Source organism: Dama dama, chromosome 16 (assembly GCF_033118175.1).
Source record: "Dama dama isolate Ldn47 chromosome 16, ASM3311817v1, whole genome shotgun sequence".
Lineage (NCBI taxonomy): Eukaryota > Metazoa > Chordata > Mammalia > Artiodactyla > Cervidae > Dama > Dama dama.
Window position 1 is genome coordinate 10177094 of NC_083696.1, and position 20716 is coordinate 10197809.

General features: G+C 43.2%; 1 protein-coding gene across 2 annotated transcripts; it reads left to right on the plus strand.

Annotated features, from left to right (window-relative positions):
* Positions 1-1833: 1833 nt before the first annotated feature.
* LOC133071378 (major allergen Equ c 1-like) lies at positions 1834-15895 on the plus strand. Of its 2 annotated transcripts, none has more exons than XM_061163979.1 (7): positions 1834-2118; positions 11819-11955; positions 12695-12768; positions 13884-13988; positions 14348-14449; positions 14645-14692; positions 15630-15895. In XM_061163979.1, the coding sequence occupies exons 1-6, from the start codon at positions 2002-2004 to the stop codon at positions 14680-14682; spliced, it is 573 nt and encodes a 190-aa protein (XP_061019962.1). In that variant the 5' UTR covers positions 1834-2001; the 3' UTR covers positions 14683-14692; positions 15630-15895. The 2 variants fall into 2 exon arrangements, with proteins under 2 accessions (XP_061019962.1, XP_061019963.1); XM_061163980.1 differs by lacking the exon at positions 1834-2118 and adding an exon at positions 8486-8944.
* The last annotated feature ends 4821 nt before the right edge of the window (positions 15896-20716 follow it).

The window sequence follows — 20716 nt, forward strand, 5'->3', positions numbered from 1 at the left end:
CCCCTTTGGTATGCATAAGTTTGTTTTCTAAGTCTGTGAGTCTGTTTCTACTTAATATATAAGTTCAGTTGTATCATTTTTTTAGATTCCACATGGAAATGATATCATATGATGTCTGTCTTTATCTTTCTGGTTTACTTCACTTAGTATGATAATTCTAGGTCCATCTATGTTGCCACAAATGGCATCATTTTATTATTTTTTGTGGCTGAGTAATTAGCGGCAGGAGGAGAAGGGGACGACAGAGGATGAGATGTCTGGATGGCATCACCGACTTGATGGACCTGAGTTTGAGTAAACTCTGGGAGCTGGTGGTGGATAGGGAGGCCTGGCGTGCTGCGATTCATGGGGTCGCAAAGAGTCAGACACGACTGAGCAACTGAACTGAACTGAACTGAATATTCCATTGTATATATGTACCACAGCTTTTTTTTTTTAAATCCATTCATCTGTTGATGGAAATCTAGGTTCTTTCCATGTCCTGGCAATTGTAAATAGTGATGCAGTGAACATTAGGGTGCATGCAGCTTTTCAAATTATGGTTTTCTCTGGATATATGCCCAGGAGTGGGATTGATGGATCATATGGTAGCTCTACTTTTTATTTTTTAAAGAACCTCCATACTGTTCTCCATAGTGCCTGTACCAATTTACATTACCATCAACAGTGTAGGAAGGTAACATTTCTCCACTGTTACCTGGTTCCAATTGGCCTCCACTCTTGAGCTGAGATGGTGGTCTTCTTGGGGTGACCCCATCTAATGACTGTGCAAGACTGTGACACAAGGTCCCATCCATTTCTGCCTAACACAGGCCTCTTCTCACATGCTCAGAGCTCCCTGCTGGGCTGGCAGAGACTTTGTCAGATCCATGTCATGGTCTGGCAATCCCCTTCCCTAATCCCATTTCCTTCTTTTTCCTTTCACAAGTGTTGATCCTAGTAAGACTTTTACCCTCCTAAATCTGTCTCAGCATCTGTTTTTTGGAGGGCCCCAGATGACACAGATGGGATGCTGTTAGCTCCAAGAAACCTTTCATCAGTGAAGGGAGTGGATATTTTAAAACTGGATTTGAGCCAGTACCAGCAGAATAATATAATCACCCTGGATGCTCGAGACCACGGAATACTTCCACTCTGGCACATGAATCAAATAAGCATTATGTCTTGCTTTTCTTTCCAGCACTATGCCTTGCTGTTATATAACATGACTTGAATGTTTCTATTGTCTGTCTCAATGAGTGATTTGTTCCGTTAATTAAGAGTGTAACTGAGGACAAGGTCACTGTGTCCTTTTCCAGTCTGCTGGTTAGTTTCAGTCAAGTTGCCTGTTAGCTGGTCGTACGTGGACTCCATAAACCCTTACCCACACTGAGTCATGACCTAGGCTAGTCATTTCTCAAGCTCCTAGTAAACCGTCACCCTTCCCGAGAGTCACTTGTAAAATGCTCTGCATTTTAGTGTTGGGTGAGGAAGTCTTAATGTGGTTGGTGACCAGTACTTGCGGCCACAAATGGAAGGGCATAGTGTTTGCCTTTTTGGGTATGGAAACATCCCTTAATTCCTTGTTAGTAATGCCTGTGTTCACGCTCAGTCGCTCAGTCATGTCTGACTCTTTGCAACCCAATGGACTGTAGCCCACCAGGCTCCTCTGTCCATGGAATTCTCCAGGCAAGAATGCTGGAGTGGGTTGCCATTCGCTCCTCCAGGGGATCTTCCCGACTCAGGGGATGAACCTGTGTCTCCTCATCTCCTGCATTGGCAAGTGGATTCTTTACCACTGAGCACTGGGAAGCCCCATCAGACGAACAGTAGCCCTCAAATCATCCATTCACCCATCAAATATTTTTTGACCGAGAAGGTTGCTCCTTGCCTTTCACCTGATCTGACCCTCAGCTTTGTCCCTATTGTCACATTTTGGGGATATCTACATGCAGCTTCTTCAGTAGTAACTACCAAGAAGACACCCTGAGGGTCTACTTATTCCTGTTCCATCTGTCCTCCATGTCGGAAACATCAAACCTCGATCTGGGTCGTGGAGTCAGTCAGCGTAGGAGCTCTGGGATCAGACAGTCTTGGGTTCCAATATGGGTTCTCCCACTTGCTTGCTGTGTGATCTTGGTAAGTTTATTTAACCTCTCTGAGTCTTAGTTTATACCTTTATAAACAGGGTAATAATACTTATCATACTGGTCTATTATGAAGATTCTATGAAATAATATTTATAAAGCACTTGTCTAATACTCATTGATATTTACTCTATTTATGACAGCAAAATATCGTTCTTTAATATCAGTCAAGTTGCAGATGGTTTTTGTACTGCTGCAAAATATATTCCCATTGTAACTACCTGCCTTGGTAAGTGGATTACAGCACAATCCCATGTTTGAACAAATATGTTTTTGAACGCCCTTCTTTATTTGATTACCAAGTTGTTCCTAAGTTTGTTTAAGTCTAATCACCTTAAATATAAAAATAACAGACGCAACTTGACTGTAATATAGTAGTTCGGATTCAGGTGTCAATGACATGTTTGAACTGAGGGAATGTGATTAAATAATACCTCTCTGTTCCTAAATGATTGGTAGATGTTTGAGGAGAGGGAATGAAGTGGCATCATTTTTGTGTGTGTGTATGATCTGGTCAGTTTTTGCTCTTAATTATTTTTCCCTTTATTTATTAATTGAAGTAAGTTAAGAACCCCGTGGACAGAGGGGTCTGGCAGGCTACGGTCCATAGGGTAAAAAAGAGCTGGACTTGACTGAAGTGACTTAGCCCACTTGCACATGGTTGATTTACAATGTTGTGTTAGTTTCAGGTGTATAGCAAAATGGTTCAGTTATACATGTATATATATATATATATATAAATCTATTCTTTTCAGATTCTGATTCATTATTTTTCAAAAATCCTTTAGTAGCACGTCTTCTAAAGCAGCTTGCTACAACACAGAATTATTCTACGTCAAATACTTACCCTGTATATTTTGCATTATATACTAGATGTGTTCACCATTGATGGATGGTCAAGTGAACTTTTGTAAAATGAATCCTTATGCCATGTACTTATATCATCTTCTGAGAGATGCTAGCATCAGTTGTTACTCTTCTATTTTAGTTTTTTGGTCATCTTTCCTCATCTCTCTACCCCTTCCTATCTTCCATAGTAAAAAGTCAATAATTCACTCAACTGTGACATTTACTGTTCACCTACAAGTTGTAATAGTGTTTCATATTGTTAATTTACAACTCCTACCACAAATATTTAAAGGTAATACAGGAATATTATTTAAGGGAATCCTCTTGTAAGCCAGGCATCATTCTTGATTGATTCAATATTAGTTCAGCTTTAGTTTTGACTGGGTTTTCTTTCACTAAGCACTTAGCTGAATTGCATCATACCTTGGTATGTTTGCACCCTTGATCTTACTATCTCAGTGAATACAGGCTGTCCTGGCAGTGCTTGAGCCTACCACCAAAAATGTGGCAGATCTGAAGTGGAAGTGAATAACCAGAATGGGGAACAGTCAACTCAGATCTTAGTATCAATAGATAAGATCACCTACAACACAGGCTTCAGGTCATAGATTTCAATCCTATGCCCTCTCTCCACTCCTGTGGATCAGGAGTAAATAATGAAGTCACTGCCCCCAAAATAGTATTCTTATTTACAAGAGGATTATCTACAAGGTTATTTCTCAAAACAAAATCCCTGGTGCTTTCTGGGCTTTCCAGGTGGCGCTAGTGGTAAAGAATCCTCCTGCCAAAGCAGGAGATGGAAGAGACGCAGATTCGGTCCCTGAGCCAGGAGATCCCCTGAAGTAGGAAATGGCAGCCCGCTCCAGTATTCTTGCCTGGAAAATCCCATGGGCAGAGGAGCCTGGTGGGCTAGAGTCCATGGGGTTGCAAAGAGTCAGACACGACATCCTAGTGCTCAGTCCTGAGCTTAAAAGCACATCCTGCTTTTCAGACAGGATTTAAGGTTCAGTCATTCCAGAGGTGATACTATACGTATCAGGTGCTGTGGTAGGTACAAAGCAGAACAGGAAAGGCATCTCCACCCGCAGCGGAAAATTACAGTGTGGAGCTCTAAGGGTTGGGAGTGGTGGTGGGTGCAATGGTGATCTTGTGTGAAGTGGTGGTAGCTGACGCTCCCCTCAGCACCACAGCCCAGGAAGAGTGGGGTTCATTGTGCAAATCTGGTTGCTCATAGGCTGCTATCGCTTCTTGGGAAGAATCAAAACTGGGGAGTAAAGTACACAGCCTTTGTTACTATTTATCAAATTCAATTCTTCCATCTCAGGGACAGGAGAACTTGCAATCAGCCCATGATGACAAAAAAGCAGTGGCTGGATATCAGTTAAGCATGAGCTAGGAATGGTCACACAAGGACCTGGGATGATTTTTTTTTTAAAATATGGACCATTTTTATAGTTTTTATTAAATCTGTAGCTATATTTCTTCTGTTTTATTTTTGGCTTTTTGGCCACAAGACATGTGGGATCTTAGCTCCCAGGCCAGGGGAACGATGTCCCCTGCATTGGAAGGCAAAGTCTTAACGACTGGACCACCAGGGAAGTCCCTGGGAAAACTTCTTAAAGCAAGCATAGATGGAATGCCACAATTCCTAGGCCCACTGCCTTGTGCCAGCTCCTCCCATGACGCCAGTCACTCTCTTGGGCGTGCAGAAGGGACTATTGGCTTTCCCTGTTGGCTCAGCAGTAAAGAGTCTGCCTGCCGATGTAGAGACACGCGTTCAATCCCTGGGTCGGGAAGATCCTCTGGAGAGGAAAATGGTAACCCACTCCAGTATTTTTGCCTGGGAAACCCCTTGGACAGAGGAACCCGGTGGTGTAGGGTAAGGGAGTTAGAGAAGGCGAGGTTCGGAAAAATGACGAGACTGGCACTTTACAAGAACAGATCACCTTTAACGAGGCGAGAAGGGGCAGCAGTCAGACTAGTGAGCTGCTGCACTAACCCAAGAAAAGAGTGAGTATTTATAGGCGTATATGTGGACATCTACCGTCTTAAGGGGGCCTGTTCTTCTCCAAGGTTGTTTGGGTTAGTTATCTCTTAAACGGCTGGGGCAAGGAATTCTGGAGATCCAGAGTTCTCCAGAATTCGGTCCAAAATAATTCGGTCCAGAGGCTGGACCGCTGGGAGCTGTGCATAATCAACCTTAATGTCCATTTTTTTCTTTGGGTGAGAGAGTTCTTTGTTTTGCATAGAATGGTGGGGAGGACCTGGAGGGGAGTTTTAACTCCAGGCTATTTTTGAGCCGTGTAACTTTCCTTCAGACGGGGTGCAGGCCATGGGCTCACACAGAGTCGGACACGACTGAGTGCTCACTCGCACTAGTACTTGCAAGGGGACATTAATGTGAGGCAGAATAAGCCGCAGGTTTTAACAAGCCCCAGCTATGGGGTCAGGATCTTCCCACATCCTTTGCACATCTCCATTTCCTCCCTAACTTACAAGACCCACTCCAAGTCCTGCTGTCTCCTGGAATAAGTCTCTGATCTCACCAGCCCAGTGTATGCTGGACATTCTTTTCAGGGTTCCACACAAAGTGTCCCATTGAATCTCTGCCATTTTGAAGCTATGATGACAGGTTTAAGATCTCTGAGCATTATCCTCTGAGCGTTAGCAGGATAATTACACCTGCCTATGGTCGCTGTAGGCTTCCCAGGTGGCGCTAGTGGTAAAGAACCCACCTGCCAATGCAGGAGACATAAGAGACCAGGGTTTGATCCCTGGGTCAGGAAGATCCCCTAGAAGAGTGCATGGCAACCCACTCCGGGATTCTTGCCTGGAGAATCTCATGGACTGGAATCCCATGGAATCCCAGAGGAACCTGGCAGGCTACAGTCCATAGGGTCAAGCTGAAGCGACTTAGCAAGCTGTGCTGTTGGTGTCTGGTTTGTTCTATCACCCAGTCGTGTCTGACTCTGCGATCCCGTGGACAGCAGTACACCAGGCTTCCCTGTCCTTCCCGCTGAGCCTGAAACTTCCACAGAAATCAGTTGAGGACCCACACACTGACATGACAGTGAAGCCCATGCAGCCATCTTAGCAGCCTGAAAAGCCACAAGCAGGTGGACGAGCACCCCTTGTCCCATCCAGCCTCGCCCAAACCTATGTATGTGGTGGAGTAAAAGCCGAAGCCGCCAGTCCTTGAGCAGCATTTCCTGGGTTCAGCTGCCAAGGGGGCTGCTGGATGCTCAGGAGCGGGCGGGGACAGGGAGGAGCAGGGCCCACGAGCTAGTGCCGCTCCCTGGGCACCATCTGGGCCAGCCTTCCAGAGGAGGAGGGCCTGGGTGCCCAAAGGGGCCGCAGGGTCCCCAGAAAAGAGGGCATTGGAGGAAAACAGCCGACAGAAAGGCTGTCTCAGTCGAGGGGCAGAGCCATCAGCCGCCACCCCCCCCACCCCCGTTCTCATCCTCTGGGACTTCCTCCTTGGCTGCCTGTCTTTGCCAGGCAGCTCAGACTTGGCACCCTCCTCCCTCTGACTGGCTCTCACCTCCGGAGCATGGGAGGGCTGAGGGCTGCCCAGAGACCAATGAACCCCGGAGGGGGGTCCTCCCACAGCCCCATGGGTGTCTGGCAGAGGATACTCATGGTGCCGCAGAGAAGATCCGGCTGCGCCCCAGGACAGGCAGCCTCTGGGTCTGTGATCGGACTCTGCTGCCTCCTGGCCCAGGTTCGAGAACTCCAGAAGGGGTGAGCAGTGGTGGTGGGGGCAAGGAACTTGGGGTCCAGAGGGACTCAGCCCAGCAAGCTGGCCCTTCCTTTCCCCCCAGCAGCCCCCTTTCTTCTCTTCCATTAAAAGTAACCCCTGGAGAAGAGTATGACCCAGGACACCCCCAACAAGAGCCTCAGCATCAGGGCTTCCCTGCAGGATCCGGGAGAGGGGCGGGACCTCTACAAGAAGGGTAGCGGGAGAGGTCAGGGGCAGCTCCTTCTTCCCCAGCAGCGTGTCCCACTCGAGACTGCTGCCCTTGTTCACCACCTTGATCCTGAACGCCAGCTTCCTTACACTGACTGGCCCCAGACTGTCGAAGAATTCTTCGCTGAACACCGGGTGGCGGCTGTTCTTGACGATGCTGCTGCGCTGCTTCTGCAGCTTGCTGGGTACCAGGAACAGACCCACACAGCAGCTGATGTTGCAGGCATCGCCCTGCCAGTTGAAGAGGCCCTTTCTTTAAAAAAAAAAAAAAAAATTCTTTATTTATCTTTGGTTGCATCTGGTCTTAGTTGCCGCGCACTGGCCCTGTGGTTAACGCACATGGATGTAGTTGTCGCTCATGGGCTTAGTTGCTTTGTGGCATATGGGATCTTAGTTTCCCCACCAGGGATTGAACTGCATCCCCTGCATTGGAAGGTGGATTCTTAAGCACTGGACCACCAGGGAAGTCCCCTAGGCACTATCTGCATGATACTACCTCCTACCATCACCCCTTTGCTGACCAACAATGGTCTGGACTTGGTCCCATTCAGTTGAGTTATTTTATTTTATTTTTTTTTTGATGAAGAGTTTGATTTTTATTGTTAAGTGCATCTGGCTGAGTGCAAACTTGCCCTCACCACCACTGGCCACCAGTGACCACCACTGGCCTCCCAAGAGGAGCAGGCAACAAGGATGGCTCCAGAAACACTGCCACCCTAGGCCTTGGGGCTTATAAATTGGTACACACAGAGGGTTCCACCTTCCAACAGGAAGTACAAACTACATCACAGCCAGACCTAGCTGGGAGGGAGAGATGTCCTAGCCAAAGGCACTTTAATCAAGGCACATACCCGGTGCCAGAGTTTGTCTTCCTTCTGGTCACTCTGATAAATCTAGATGCCACTCTGTTGAGAACCAGTGCTGCCATGGTTGGCATTAGTGGGCCAGTGGGCAGGGGACAGGGCCTGCTCATTGGTAGAACTTCTTGTTAGGGTTGTTGGCATGGTCCACAAGCAGCTGACATGGGGTGAACTGTTTTCCATAGGCAGCCTCATACTTCCGGAGCCGGTCCACGATTTTCTGTGCCCCGTACAGATCCACAAAGTGGAAGGGCCCCAGTTGAGTTATTTTCATGCTTGTAGGATTAAGTTCTTATTGAGTACAGGAAGCATTTCCCACCTTCATTGAAACTTGTTTAAAGGAAGGATGGCATCTTGCACTTCTCTATTTATCTTATAGAACCTAAGAATGGTGAGGTATATACAGTGATTACACACTTCCTTAGTCATTGTGTGGAAAGGAAAGACTACAGGGGTTGAGTTCAGAGAATAAGGAAAAGGAATTTAAATGTCCTGAATACCAGACACCATACTTAAGAATTTATTAATATTTTATCCAACCCCATTGTAACCAACTCTGTGTTAACTACCTTGTGATAACTACCATCATCTTTGGCAGAAAGAGGCTATCAAAATGAAGTGACTCACAAAATTCCATTGAGACATGGAGTCCCCACCACCCCATTCCTTGGTTAGACTCCATTTCTGCCACATGTAACTGGATTTTGGATTCTAAGCCAGATCCACAGTTAAATCTGGATCCACAAGGCAGCCCTTTCAAGCCTCCACTGTTTTTCTAGAGTACGTGTTTTGAGAAATTTAAGGTCACTAAGTAGATTGAAAAGCGATGAAGTTGCCAAATTTCAGAAGTTGCCAAATTTCAGTCCTTGGCCTCGCCCAAAGTGGATGACAGCCCATTTCACACTGGCGGAGGAGCAGAGGTGGTGCCTTGTGGACGGTAAACTGGACCTGGAGCGGATATAAAAAAGAGGCCCTGGGGAGCCAAGGCACCATCAGGAAGAGACTCACTCCCAGTGACAGTAGAGAAGACAGCGCTGTCTCCTGCCAAGATGAAGCTGCTGCTGCTGTGTCTGGGGCTGACCCTAGTCTGTGCCCAGGAGGGAAACTCTGATGTTGTGAGAAGCAACTTCGATATTCCAAAGGTAAGGGCAGGAAAGCAAATTGCAGGCAGATTCTTTACCAACTGAGCTATGAGGGAAGCCCCACACTCACTCAAGGGCAGTGGAGCGTAGTGACTTTGGATTTTGAGGCATTTTGGAAGATTCTGAAGCAGAGTGGCCCTCTGGGAGGAGAGGAGGTCCTTGACATAGTAGAGGAAATGGGAGGCTTCAGACCTTGGTCTAAGAAAGGGCAGTGGTGCCATGTTAAAAGGTGACAACACTTAGGGAACCTCCAACTTACTGGAGGAACAGTGAACAGTGGAAAAAGTCCTAGGTACAGTGCCGACCGACCCAAGTCTAATTTAATCTTCACATCACCATCATGAGAGTCCTGGCCCAGAGGTCAGGGTTCAAGGAAACAAGGGTTCATGCTGTATTCCTTTCCTCTTTTCTCACCCAGTCATTTTTTTTTTTCCCAGTGGGCTTTGTCATACATTGACATGAATCAGCAATAGATTTACACATATTCCCCATCCCGATCCCCCCTCCCACCTCCCTCTCCACCCGATTCCTCTGGGTCTTCCCAGTGCACCAGGCTCGAGCACTTGTCTCATGCATCCCACCTGGGCTGGTGATCTGTTTCACCATGGATAATATACATGCTGTTCTTTTGCAACATCCCACCCTCACCTTCTCCCACAGAGTTCAAAAGTCTGTTCTGTATTTCTGTGTCTCTTTTTCTGTTTTGCATATAGGGTTATCGTTACCCTCTTTCTAAATTCCATATATATGTGTTAGTATGCTGTAATGCTCTTTATCTTTCTGGCTTACTTCACTTTGTATAATGGGCTCCAGTTTCATCCATCTCATTAGAACTGGTTCAAATGAATTCTTTTTAATGGCTGAGTAATATTCCATGGTGTATATGTGCCACAGCTTCCTTATCCATTCATCTGCTGATGGGCATCTAGGTTGCTTCCATGTCCTGGCTATTATAAACAGTGCTGCGATGAACATTGGGGTGCACGTGTCTCTTTCAGATCTGGTTTCCTCAGTGTGTATGCCCAGAAGTGGGATTGCTGGGTCATATGGCAGTTCTATTTCCAGTTTTTTAAGAAATCTCCACACTGTTTTCCATAGTGGCTGTACTAGTTTGCATTCCCACCAACAGTGTAAGAGGGTTCCCTTTTCTCCACACCCTCTCCAGCATTTACTGCTTGTAGTCTTTCGGATAGCAGCCATCCTAACTGGCGTGTAATGGTACCTCATTGTGGTTTTGATTTGCATTTCTCTGATAATGAGTGATGTTGAGCATCTTTTCATGTGTTTGTTAGCCATCTGTATGTCTTCTTTGGAGAAATATCTGTTTAGTTCTTTGGCCCATTTTTTGATTGGGTCATTTATTTTTCTGGAATTGAGCTGCAGGAGTTGCTTGTATATTTTTGAGATTAATCCTCTGTCTGTTTCTTCATTTGCTATTATTTTCTCCCAATCTGAGGGCTGTCTTTTCACCTTACTTATAGTTTCCTTTGTAGTGCAAAAGCTTTTAAGTTTCATTAGGTCCCATTTGTTTAGTTTTGCTTTTATTTCCAATATTCTGGGAGGTGGGTCATAGAGGATCTTGCTGTGATTTATGTCAGAGAGTGTTTTGCCTATGTTCTCCTCTAGGAGTTTTATAGTTTCTGGTCTTACATTTAGATCTTTAATCCATTTTGAGTTTATTTTTGTGTATGGTGTTAGAAAGTGTTCTAGTTTCATTCTTTTACAAGTGGTTGACCAGCTTTCCCAGCACCACTTGTTAAAGAGGTTGTCTTTTTTCCATTGTATATCCTTGCCTCCTTTGTCAAAGATAAGGTGTCCATAAGTTTGTGGATTTATCTCTGGGCTTTCTATTCTGTTCCATTGATCTATATTTCTGTCTTTGTGCCAGTACCATACTGTCTTGATGTGGCTTTGTAGTAGAGTCTGAAGTCAGGCAGGTTGATTCCTCCAGTTCCATTCTTCTTTCTCAAGATTACTTTGGCTATTCGAGGTTTTTTGTATTTCCATACAAATTGTGAAATTCTTTGGTCTAGTTCTGTGAAAAATACTGTTGGTAGCTTGATAGGGATTGCATTGAACCTATAGATTGCTTTGGGTAGAATAGCCATTTTGACAATATTGATTCTTCTAATCCATGAACACGGTATGTTTCTCCATCTGTTTGTGTCCTCTTTGATTTCTTTCATCAGTGTTTTATAGTTTTCTATGTATAGGTCTTTTGTTTCTTTAGGTAGATATACTCCTAAGTATCTTATTCTTTTTGTTGCAATGTTGAATGGTATTGTTTCCTTAATTTCTCTGTTTTTTCATTGTTAGTATATAGGAATGCAAGGGATTTTTGTGTGTTAATTTTATATCCCGCAACTTTACTATATTCATTGATTAGCTCTAGTAATTTTCTGGAAGAGTCTTTAGGGTTTTCTATGTAGAGGAGCATGTCATCTGCAAACAGCGAGAGTTTCACTTCTTCTTTTCCTATCTGGATTCCTTTTACTTCTTTTTCTGCTCTGATTGCTGTGGCCAAAACTTCCAACACTATGTTGAATAGTAGTGGTGAGAGTGGGCATCCTTGTCTTGTTCCTGATTTCAGGGGAAATGCTTTCAACTTTTCACCATTGAGGGTGATGCTTGCTGTGGGTTTGTCATATATAGCTTTTATTATGTTGAGGTATGTTCCTTCTATTCCTGCTTTCTGGAGAGTTTTAATCATGAATGGGTGTTGAATTTTGTCAAAGGCTTTCTCTGCATCTATTGAGATAATCATATGGTTTTTATCTTTCAATTTGTTAATGTGGTGTATTACATTAATTGATTTGCGGATATTAAAGAATCCTTGCATTCCTGTCACCCAGTCATTTTATTGATTTATTGCAGATTACAGGGGAGTGGTATTCCATTCTCTTGGCCTCAGACCACAGGGAAAAGATAGAAGAAAATGGTGTCATGAGGATTTTTGTGGAGTACATCACTCTCTTGGAAAATTCTTCTTTGTTTATTAACATGCATACAAAGTAAGTGTGTATTTTTTTGCTTGGGGAAGGAAAAACAGAAATCTGAATATGGTGTTGGACCTTTACACACACACACACATATATGTATATATTCTGAGCCTTTACTAAAATCAGGGCCCATCCTTGATAAAATCCTTGGCACTGACCCAAGGATTGAGGAACCTGAACCTGTGACTTTGCTAGATTTCAGAGATAAGAATTGGGGCAGGAATACTTTTCAGTGGAAAAAGAGGAGGTAAGGGGTAGAGACATATCAGATCATTAGTGGTATGGAAAGACAACGCAGGTTAAGAGCATAGGATTCAGAATCAACAGCCAATCCAATTCTGATTCTCTTTGTGTCACCAGGAAAATTCATCTCTTTCTTCCTCAGTCTTCTCTGGAGGAATAGATGATGATATAATTCTCTCTCTGTATTTTTGTGAGGACCAAGCAAGGTGATGTTTGAAAGGCACCATCTGAGAGACTGCCACATGGTCAGAACCCAGCTAATTCTCTAGACAAGTAGCTGTCATAATAGTAATAGTGGGAAGAGGTGATAGAGGCATAGGGATAGAAGTCGTGGACTCATTCTCAAAGTACCAAATGAAGTGATATAATGTAAATAAAAGTGCTTTGGAAACTATATCCAAAATGTTCAACAGCTAATCAGTGAAATGGGCAACTCAAGTTACAGGTAGAGTGTCAGGGAGCCAATCCCTTCAGGATCTCAAAGACATCAGCTCATTTTGTTTTACAGGGTAAACGGAGTGTGTACTGAGCTTCCTCTGACATGTGACAGCACAGGAGAGGATGGTGTATATACTGTTAGGTGTAAGTATGTTAAAAAAAAAAAAAGTCTTTCTAAATTCTACTTCCAGCTGCAAGGAATTTACTCTACTCCAATGTCTTAAGGATTTGATAAGTTCCTTATGTGTTTGTTTAGGTAATCTAATGTGGCCATCTAATAGTCAATATCCTGAATTTGGGAGAAATGTGTCTGTCAAAGCCAGTGCCTGGCACACAGTACCATCAGACAGAGAAAGAAGCTTGGTCATATGTATTTCCTACAACAAAAGGAAGTTGGCAAATAAAAAAGTAAATTGGCAGGACAGTTTCACATTCCTTGCCCACTTTTAAAAGAAATTATTTATTTATTTTGGCTGCACTGAGTCTTCGTTGTTGCCTTTGGATTTTCCATAGATTTAGCAATCAGGAGCTATTCTCTAACTGTGATGAGCAGGCTTCTCATTGGGCAAAGATTCCGCCTGCAATGCAGGAGACCTAGGTTTGATCTCTGGGTTTGGAATATCCCCTGGAGAGGAACATGGCAACCCGCTCCAGTATTATTGTCTGGAGAATCCCATGGCTTCTCATTGTGGTGCCTTCTCTCTTGTTGAGGATCATGGTCTCTAGGGCTCAGGGGCTCAGTAATTTCATCATGTGGGCTCAGCAGCTGGGGCATGTGGGCTCTAGAGTATACGATCTTAGTTGCCCCAAAGCATGTGGGATCTTCTTGGACCCAAGGATTGAACCCCATCTCCTGAAATGGCAGGTGGAATCTTATCCACTCGACCACCAGGGTAGTTCCATGGCCCACTTTCAGATGATGTCTGATAGCCATTGCCAGAGCATATCATTCAGGTTATAGCACTGGGTATATAAGGCCAATTGGGCTTATAGAGAAGACATTTGGCAGAGATGGCCAAGGGAGGTAGGTGGGTCCACGGTGTCATAATAGAGGGGAAGTTACTTCTGTGACTGAATTTTTCTACCCTTAATGGTCACTTCATCGGTGTTGCTTAGAAATTGCCTCTCAAAGCCCAGAGAGATGCAGATGGAAGGCTATTTCTTTCAGGATTTGTTTTGTGGGAGAGAACAGGTAAAAGGGTTTCACATCTTTCCCACAGACCAAAGAACTTCTGAGCTGTGTTCTGTTTTCTCCACAGATGATGGAAAAAATATATTTCGCATACTTGAAGTGAACTATAGTCACCATATTATTTTTTATCTTGAGAACTTCAGCGACTCGTACAAACTGCTAGAACTCTACGGTAGAGTATTTTCACGCTGGCGCTCATCTTGGGGTGGGGAGACCAGGGAAGGAAGGAAGCCTGGAGACAGAGTGGACCTCCCAATGGTACCCTGGGACCTCTCTCCTCATTAAAGACAGATGCTCCCCTTTGGTAAAATCTCTCAGGCTCAGTGATGGGAAGATGATGATTCTCTCATTGTGCCAGAAAGATATCCTAGAGGTGTCACATTCAAGAAAGACTTTTTTCCATCCCTGAGACTTGTGCCTGAGCATGCAATCAGTTCCATTCCCTCTCCCACTCGGCCGGAGACCCACCCCTCTCATGAGCCTCAGTCACCAGGAAACAGGACAAAGCCCTCCCTGTTACTCTTCCCACAGCCCGAGAACCAGATACGAGCCCAGAACTCAAGCACAAGTTTGTGGAAATTTGCCAGAAGTATGGAGTTGTTAAGGAAAACGTGATTGACCTGACCCAAGAGGGTAAGTTGAGCTATCTCTGGCTTTCTCTGCCTAAAGTCCCATGTTGCTGAGTAGGAATGGTACTGAAGGGAGAAATCCAAGAGGAGTTAATACCCCCATTCAGTCCCCTTTGTCCTAACCTGGAAAACCATCTGGTTTCATTCTGGGAAATACACTGGGGTTGGAGTTTGAATGTGCTCTTCTCTGCCTCTACAGATCGCTGCTTCCAGGCGCGAGGGAGTGGAGTGGCCTAGGGCTGCAGTGGTGAGCTCTGCTGGGGACGCGGCGGCCCGGGCTCAGTACCTTCCAGAAGCACTAGGGGTTTACAGTAGAAGATTTAAAAAATCACAGTAAAGATAATTTGGTAGGAAGAGCTTGAAATTTGGAGTTACAGGACCTGGGTTCAGGATCTACTCCTGCCATGAGCTTTTAAAGCAAATCACATACCAATTAAAAGGAAACAATGATGTCTACCTTACAGAATTACTGTGTGAATATAATGCTGCAGAAAAGGGCTCAGTAATTGATAATGTGGGGAAAATCAGTATTCGACTTACAGTTTTAAATGGGAAAAGAATGTGCGTATGATATTCAAATACATTCTGTGTTTATGGTCCATCTTCTAATCCTGAAAGCCCATCTCACCCTCCAATATATGGAATACATCTCTTCCTTCAATCTCTGCACATCCTTAACTTGTAATCTGGGAATAGAGCTGTCTGAGCTCCCAGTTGTCCTCCAACCTGGAAAATAGAATCTGGAGTTTCCTCCTCTGTTTCCTGTCTCAGACTTATTGTGTGGCTTCATTCAGATAATGTAAGTGAAAGTCTTAGCAACTATGGCTTACATAAAGTCAGCATTTAATGAAAGATTGCTATGGCTTTTGTCAATTTGTCAAAGACACTTTAAAACTATCAGTGCTGAAGATGGCAGAAAGAAGCCTAGCATCCTTCATTGCTTCCACTCTTCTTTTCATAGGCTCAGTTGGGGCAGGCTAAGATGGGATCAAAAATAGAAAAAAACAGGAAAAGAATCACTAACACCCTCCCTTTCCCTATTCTGGCAAATAGCGTGGGTTAGAATGCAGGTTGGTGACTATTTCTTCAATGTATTTTTGGAAATAGAAATTCTCTTTATCCTCAGTTCAATCTGAGAAGCACCTAATAAGCTTTTGTGTTCTCATTCTCATTTGCTTATTTAGTGCCACCTGATTTGGGCTCCAGAATCTTCTCTTCCATGGTTCCCATCTTATGACAAGTGCTGGGACCTGACTTCCATCACTATCGCATGTGAAGGCACCGTCTCTGCATCTTCAGGATATTCCCTAATTATCTAGGAACACTTAGCAGCTCACCGAGAATCAAAGTTTCCTCCAGATTTCTGATTCCCTTTGCCCCATTCAGGACAACAGTGCCATGAATAAAACCTTCCTCAACCTGTTCAATAAATGATTTGCCTTGCAATCAATCATGTGGTTTTTCTTCGTTTGTGTAAGAGACGTGGGGGTGGCAGGAAGAAAATGAGGCCTCATGACCATACTCTTCCCCTAGCCTCTCAGAACCTTTCCTGAGTTTCAGGCTTTTCCCTCATCTGCAGTCATTCTCTGTCCCAGTGAGTGCTACTTGTCTTCTGAGTTGCCCATTTCTTAGTGACCTGATAAACTCTAAGACTTGCCCTAGAAATTGCTGCATCCTAGAATTCTCTTTTTCAGTGGGGGTACTGAAAGAGAGTTGCTGCTGGGGCTGACACCAGCTCAAAATGTTTTAGGATACGCCTTTACACCCCAGCTTCTCTAACTCATCCATCCTCTGAGATGGTCAGTGTCCTTTCTTTCTTCTTCTGGTGTGGCAAATGCTTTTATTTTGTAGAAACACATTTATGATATCTAAGTTGAAAATTACCATTGTAAATTGATATTGATTTCAAATTATTCATTTTAAAAAAACTTTATTGAAGTATAGTTGATATAGTATAATGTTAATGCTGTACGGCAAAGTGATTCAGTTCTATATATATATACACACATTCTCTTTCATATTCTTTTCCATTATGGTTTATCACAGGATATTCAGTATAGTTCCCTGTGCTATAAGTAAGACATTTATCCATTCTGTATACAATAGCTTACATCCGCTAATCCCAAACTCCCATTCTATCCCTCCCCCATCACCTATCCCCCTTGGCAACCACAGGTCTTTTTTCTAAGTTTATGATTCCATTTCCGTTTCACAGACAGGTTCATTTGTGTCATATTTTAGATTACACACATAAGTGGTATCGTGTGCCATTATTTTTCTCTTGGTCAGTGTCATTTCATACTCTTGGAAAACTTCAACCCCTGCTTTTATTTACTGGGAACTTGCTAAGTGAGATTCCATGAAATGTGATCAATACTTATCTTCAGCATTCTATACAGTCAGGAGGCATCAATGAGGCTAAATGTTATTGGTCTCTTCTTTGAGGAGCTTACAAGCTTTGGAGGAAGGGAAATTAAATATCCTCTTTCAGTTGTAATACTTTGCAACATCAGCCAATAATAAGAACGATGGAAGAGTTACACATGAGTGTTGTGGCAGTGCAGGATGTGGGCAGCAGTTGTGAAAATAATGACTCACCCCTTATGGACTTAAGATTTATGTGAACAAAGAAGGCCTTCTAGCTATCTGACTCTCCCCATATTACTCTGCCTCCAGGTCAGAAGAATATGTTAGGTTCAGGCTTATTGGTCTTCACTCAAGTGCTTAGTCTGGTTTGCTGAAATATGACAAAAGTCTATGTAGAAATCCAACCAGTCATGCTGGGATCACTCATTTTTTAAAGGTGGCCTTTAAGAGACAGCAGCTGATACCCAGAAGGGTGTGGCCTAGCATATCCTAGGAATGCTTAGAACATTGACAACATAGTAATAAATGCACCGGAGGGCCATGTGGGTGATGGGGGATGGCTGTATCGTGCCACATGTCCAGAAACTACAGCTGATGGGGAAGCACAAAATGACTCTCAGGGGTTCCCAGATCAAGATGACAGATGAGCTCACACTGAAACCTGACCCTCAGCCCTAAATAACATGCAAATAAGATATGAAATGTTAAAGACACTCAAAAGCAAGGAGTGAAGATGTCTGTGGATCAGAAACAGAGCAGGCCTTTTCCAAAGAAATGAAAAGATAGAAATCACGGGGAAGATGTGGGTAAAGAGGCCAGAACAGGCTTTATTCACATGCCGGCAATTGTGGGAGAAGAGGAGGGTGGACATCCATCCAAATGCTGACTCTCCCACCCATTCCCTACTGACAACCAGTGGGGAAAGAGCTTTTCTAGGTTGAAGGAGAGGTCTACATGCAGAAACAACACAGTCAGCTCTGACAGTCATCTTCAAATTGTTCATTGGTGGTCTGACCAGTGTCATCTTTTTTTTTTTTTTTTATTAGTTGGAGGCCAATCACTTCACAACATTTCAGTGGGTTTTGTCATACATTGATATGAATCAGCCATGGATTTACACGTATTCCCCATCCCGATCCCCCCTCCCACCTCCCTCTCCACCCGATTCCTCTGGGTCTTTCCAGTGCACCAGGCCGGAGCACTTGTCTCATGCATCCCACCTGGGCTGGTGATCTGTTTCACCATAGATAGTATACATGCTGTTCTTTTGAAATATCCCACCCTCACATTCTCCCACAGAGTTCAAAAGTCTGTTCTGTATTTCTGTGTCTCTTTTTCTGTTTTGCATATAGGGTTATCGTTACCCTCTTTCTAAATTCCATATATATGTGTTAGTATGCTGTAATGTTCTTTATCTTTCTGGCTTACTTCACTCTGTATAAGGGGCTCCAGTTTCATCCATCTCATTAGAACTGGTTCAAATGAATTCTTTTTAATGGCTGAGTAATATTCCATGGTGTATATGTCCCACAGCTTCCTTATCCATTCATCTGCTGATGGGCATCTAGGTTGCTTCCATGTCCTGGCTATTATAAACAGTGCTGCGATGAACATTGGGGTGCACGTGTCTCTTTCAGATCTGGTTTCCTCAGTGTGTATGCCCAGAAGTGGGATTGCTGGGTCATATGGCAGTTCTATTTCCAGTTTTTTAAGAAATCTCCACACTGTTTTCCATAGTGGCTGTACTAGTTTGCATTCCCACCAACAGTGTAAGAGGGTTCCCTTTTCTCCACACCCTCTCCAGCATTTACTGCTTGTAGTCTTTCGGATAGCAGCCATCCTGACTGGCGTGTAATGGTACCTCATTGTGGTTTTGATTTGCATTTCTCTGATAATGAGTGATGTTGAGCATCTTTTCATGTGTTTGTTAGCCATCTGTATGTCTTCTTTGGAGAAATGTCTGTTTAGTTCTTTGGCCCATTTTTTGATTGGGTCATTTATTTTTCTGGAATTGAGCTGCAGGAGTTGCTTGTATATTTTTGAGATTAATCCTCTGTCTGTTTCTTCATTTGCTATTATTTTCTCCCAATCTGAGGGCTGTCTTTTCACCTTACTTATAGTTTCCTTTGTAGTGCAAAAGCTTTTAAGTTTCATTAGGTCCCATTTGTTTAGTTTTGCTTTTATTTCCAATATTCTGGGAGGTGGGTCATAGAGGATCTTGCTGTGATTTATGTCGGAGAGTGTTTTGCCTATGTTCTCCTCTAGGAGTTTTATAGTTTCTGGTCTTACATTTAGATCTTTAATCCATTTTGAGTTTATTTTTGTGTATGGTGTTAGAAAGTGTTCTAGTTTCATTCTTTTACAAGTGGTTGACCAGCTTTCCCAGCACCACTTGTTAAAGAGGTTGTCTTTTTTCCATTGTATATCCTTGCCTCCTTTGTCAAAGATAAGGTGTCCATAAGTTTGTGGATTTATCTCTGGGCTTTCTATTCTGTTCCATTGATCTATATTTCTGTCTTTGTGCCAGTACCATACTGTCTTGATGTGGCTTTGTAGTAGAGTCTGAAGTCAGGCAGGTTGATTCCTCCAGTTCCATTCTTCTTTCTCAAGATTACTTTGGCTATTCGAGGTTTTTTGTATTTCCATACAAATTGTGAAATTCTTTGGTCTAGTTCTGTGAAAAATACTGTTGGTAGCTTGATAGGGATTGCATTGAACCTATAGATTGCTTTGGGTAGAATAGCCATTTTGACAATATTGATTCTTCTAATCCATGAACACGGTATGTTTCTCCATCTGTTTGTGTCCTCTTTGATTTCTTTCATCAGTGTTTTATAGTTTTCTATGTATAGGTCTTTTGTTTCTTTAGGTAGATATACTCCTAAGTATTTTATTCTTTTTGTTGCAATGGTGAATGGTATTGTTTCCTTAATTTCTCTTTCTGTTTTTTCATTGTTAGTATAGAGGAATGCAAGGGATTTCTGTGTGTTAATTTTATATCCCGCAACTTTACTATATTCATTGATTAGCTCTAGTAATTTTCTGGTGGAGTCTTTAGGGTTTTCTATGTAGAGGATCATGTCATCTGCAAACAGTGAGAGTTTCACTTCTTCTTTTCCTATCTGGATTCCTTTTACTTCTTTTTCTGCTCTGATTGCTGTGGCCAGAACTTCCAACACTATGTTGAATAGTAGTGGTGAGAGTGGGCACCCTTGTCTTGTTCCTGATTTCAGGGGAAATGCTTTCAATTTTTCACCATTGAGGGTGATGCTTGCTGTGGGTTTGTCATATATAGCTTTTATTATGTTGAGGTATGTTCCTTCTATTCCTGCTTTTTGGAGAGTTTTAATCATAAATGAGTGTTGAATTTTGTCAAAGGCTTTCTCTGCATCTATTGAGATAATCATATGGTTTTTATCTTTCAATTTGTTAATGTGGTGTATTGCATTGATTGATTTGCAGATATTAAAGAATCCTTGCATTCCTGGGATAAAGCCCACTTGGTCATGGTGTGTGATTTTTTTAATATGTTGTTGGATTCTGTTTGCTAGAATTTTGTTAAGGATTTTTGCATCTATGTTCATCAGTGATATTGGCCTGTAGTTTTCTTTTTTGGTGGCATCTTTGTCTGGTTTTGGAATTAGGGTGATGGTGGCCTCATAGAATGAGTTTGGAAGTTTACCTTCATCTGCAATTTTCTGGAAGAGTTTGAGTAAGATAGGTGTTAGCTCCTCTCTAAATTTTTGGTAGAATTCAGCTGTGAAGCCATCTGGTCCTGGGCTTTTGTTTGCTGGAAGATTTTTGATTATAGTTTCGATTTCCTTGCCTGTGATGGGTCTGTTAAGATCTTCTATTTCTTCCTGGTTCAGTTTTGGAAAGTTATACCTTTCTAAGAATTTGTCCA

What these genes read in the sequence shown, in the direction of transcription:
- LOC133071378 (XM_061163979.1), top strand. Translation starts at nt 2,002, where the DNA reads ATGTCGGAAACATCAAACCTCGATCTGGGTCGTGGAGTCAGTCAGCGT. An exon ending in TTGCTTGCTGTGTGATCTTG is followed by an intron (nt 2,119 to 11,818) that starts GTAAGTTTATTT and finishes GATTTATTGCAG; the next exon opens with ATTACAGGGGAGTGGTATTC. An exon ending in GATTGACCTGACCCAAGAGG is followed by an intron (nt 14,450 to 14,644) that starts GTAAGTTGAGCT and finishes CTGCCTCTACAG; the next exon opens with ATCGCTGCTTCCAGGCGCGA.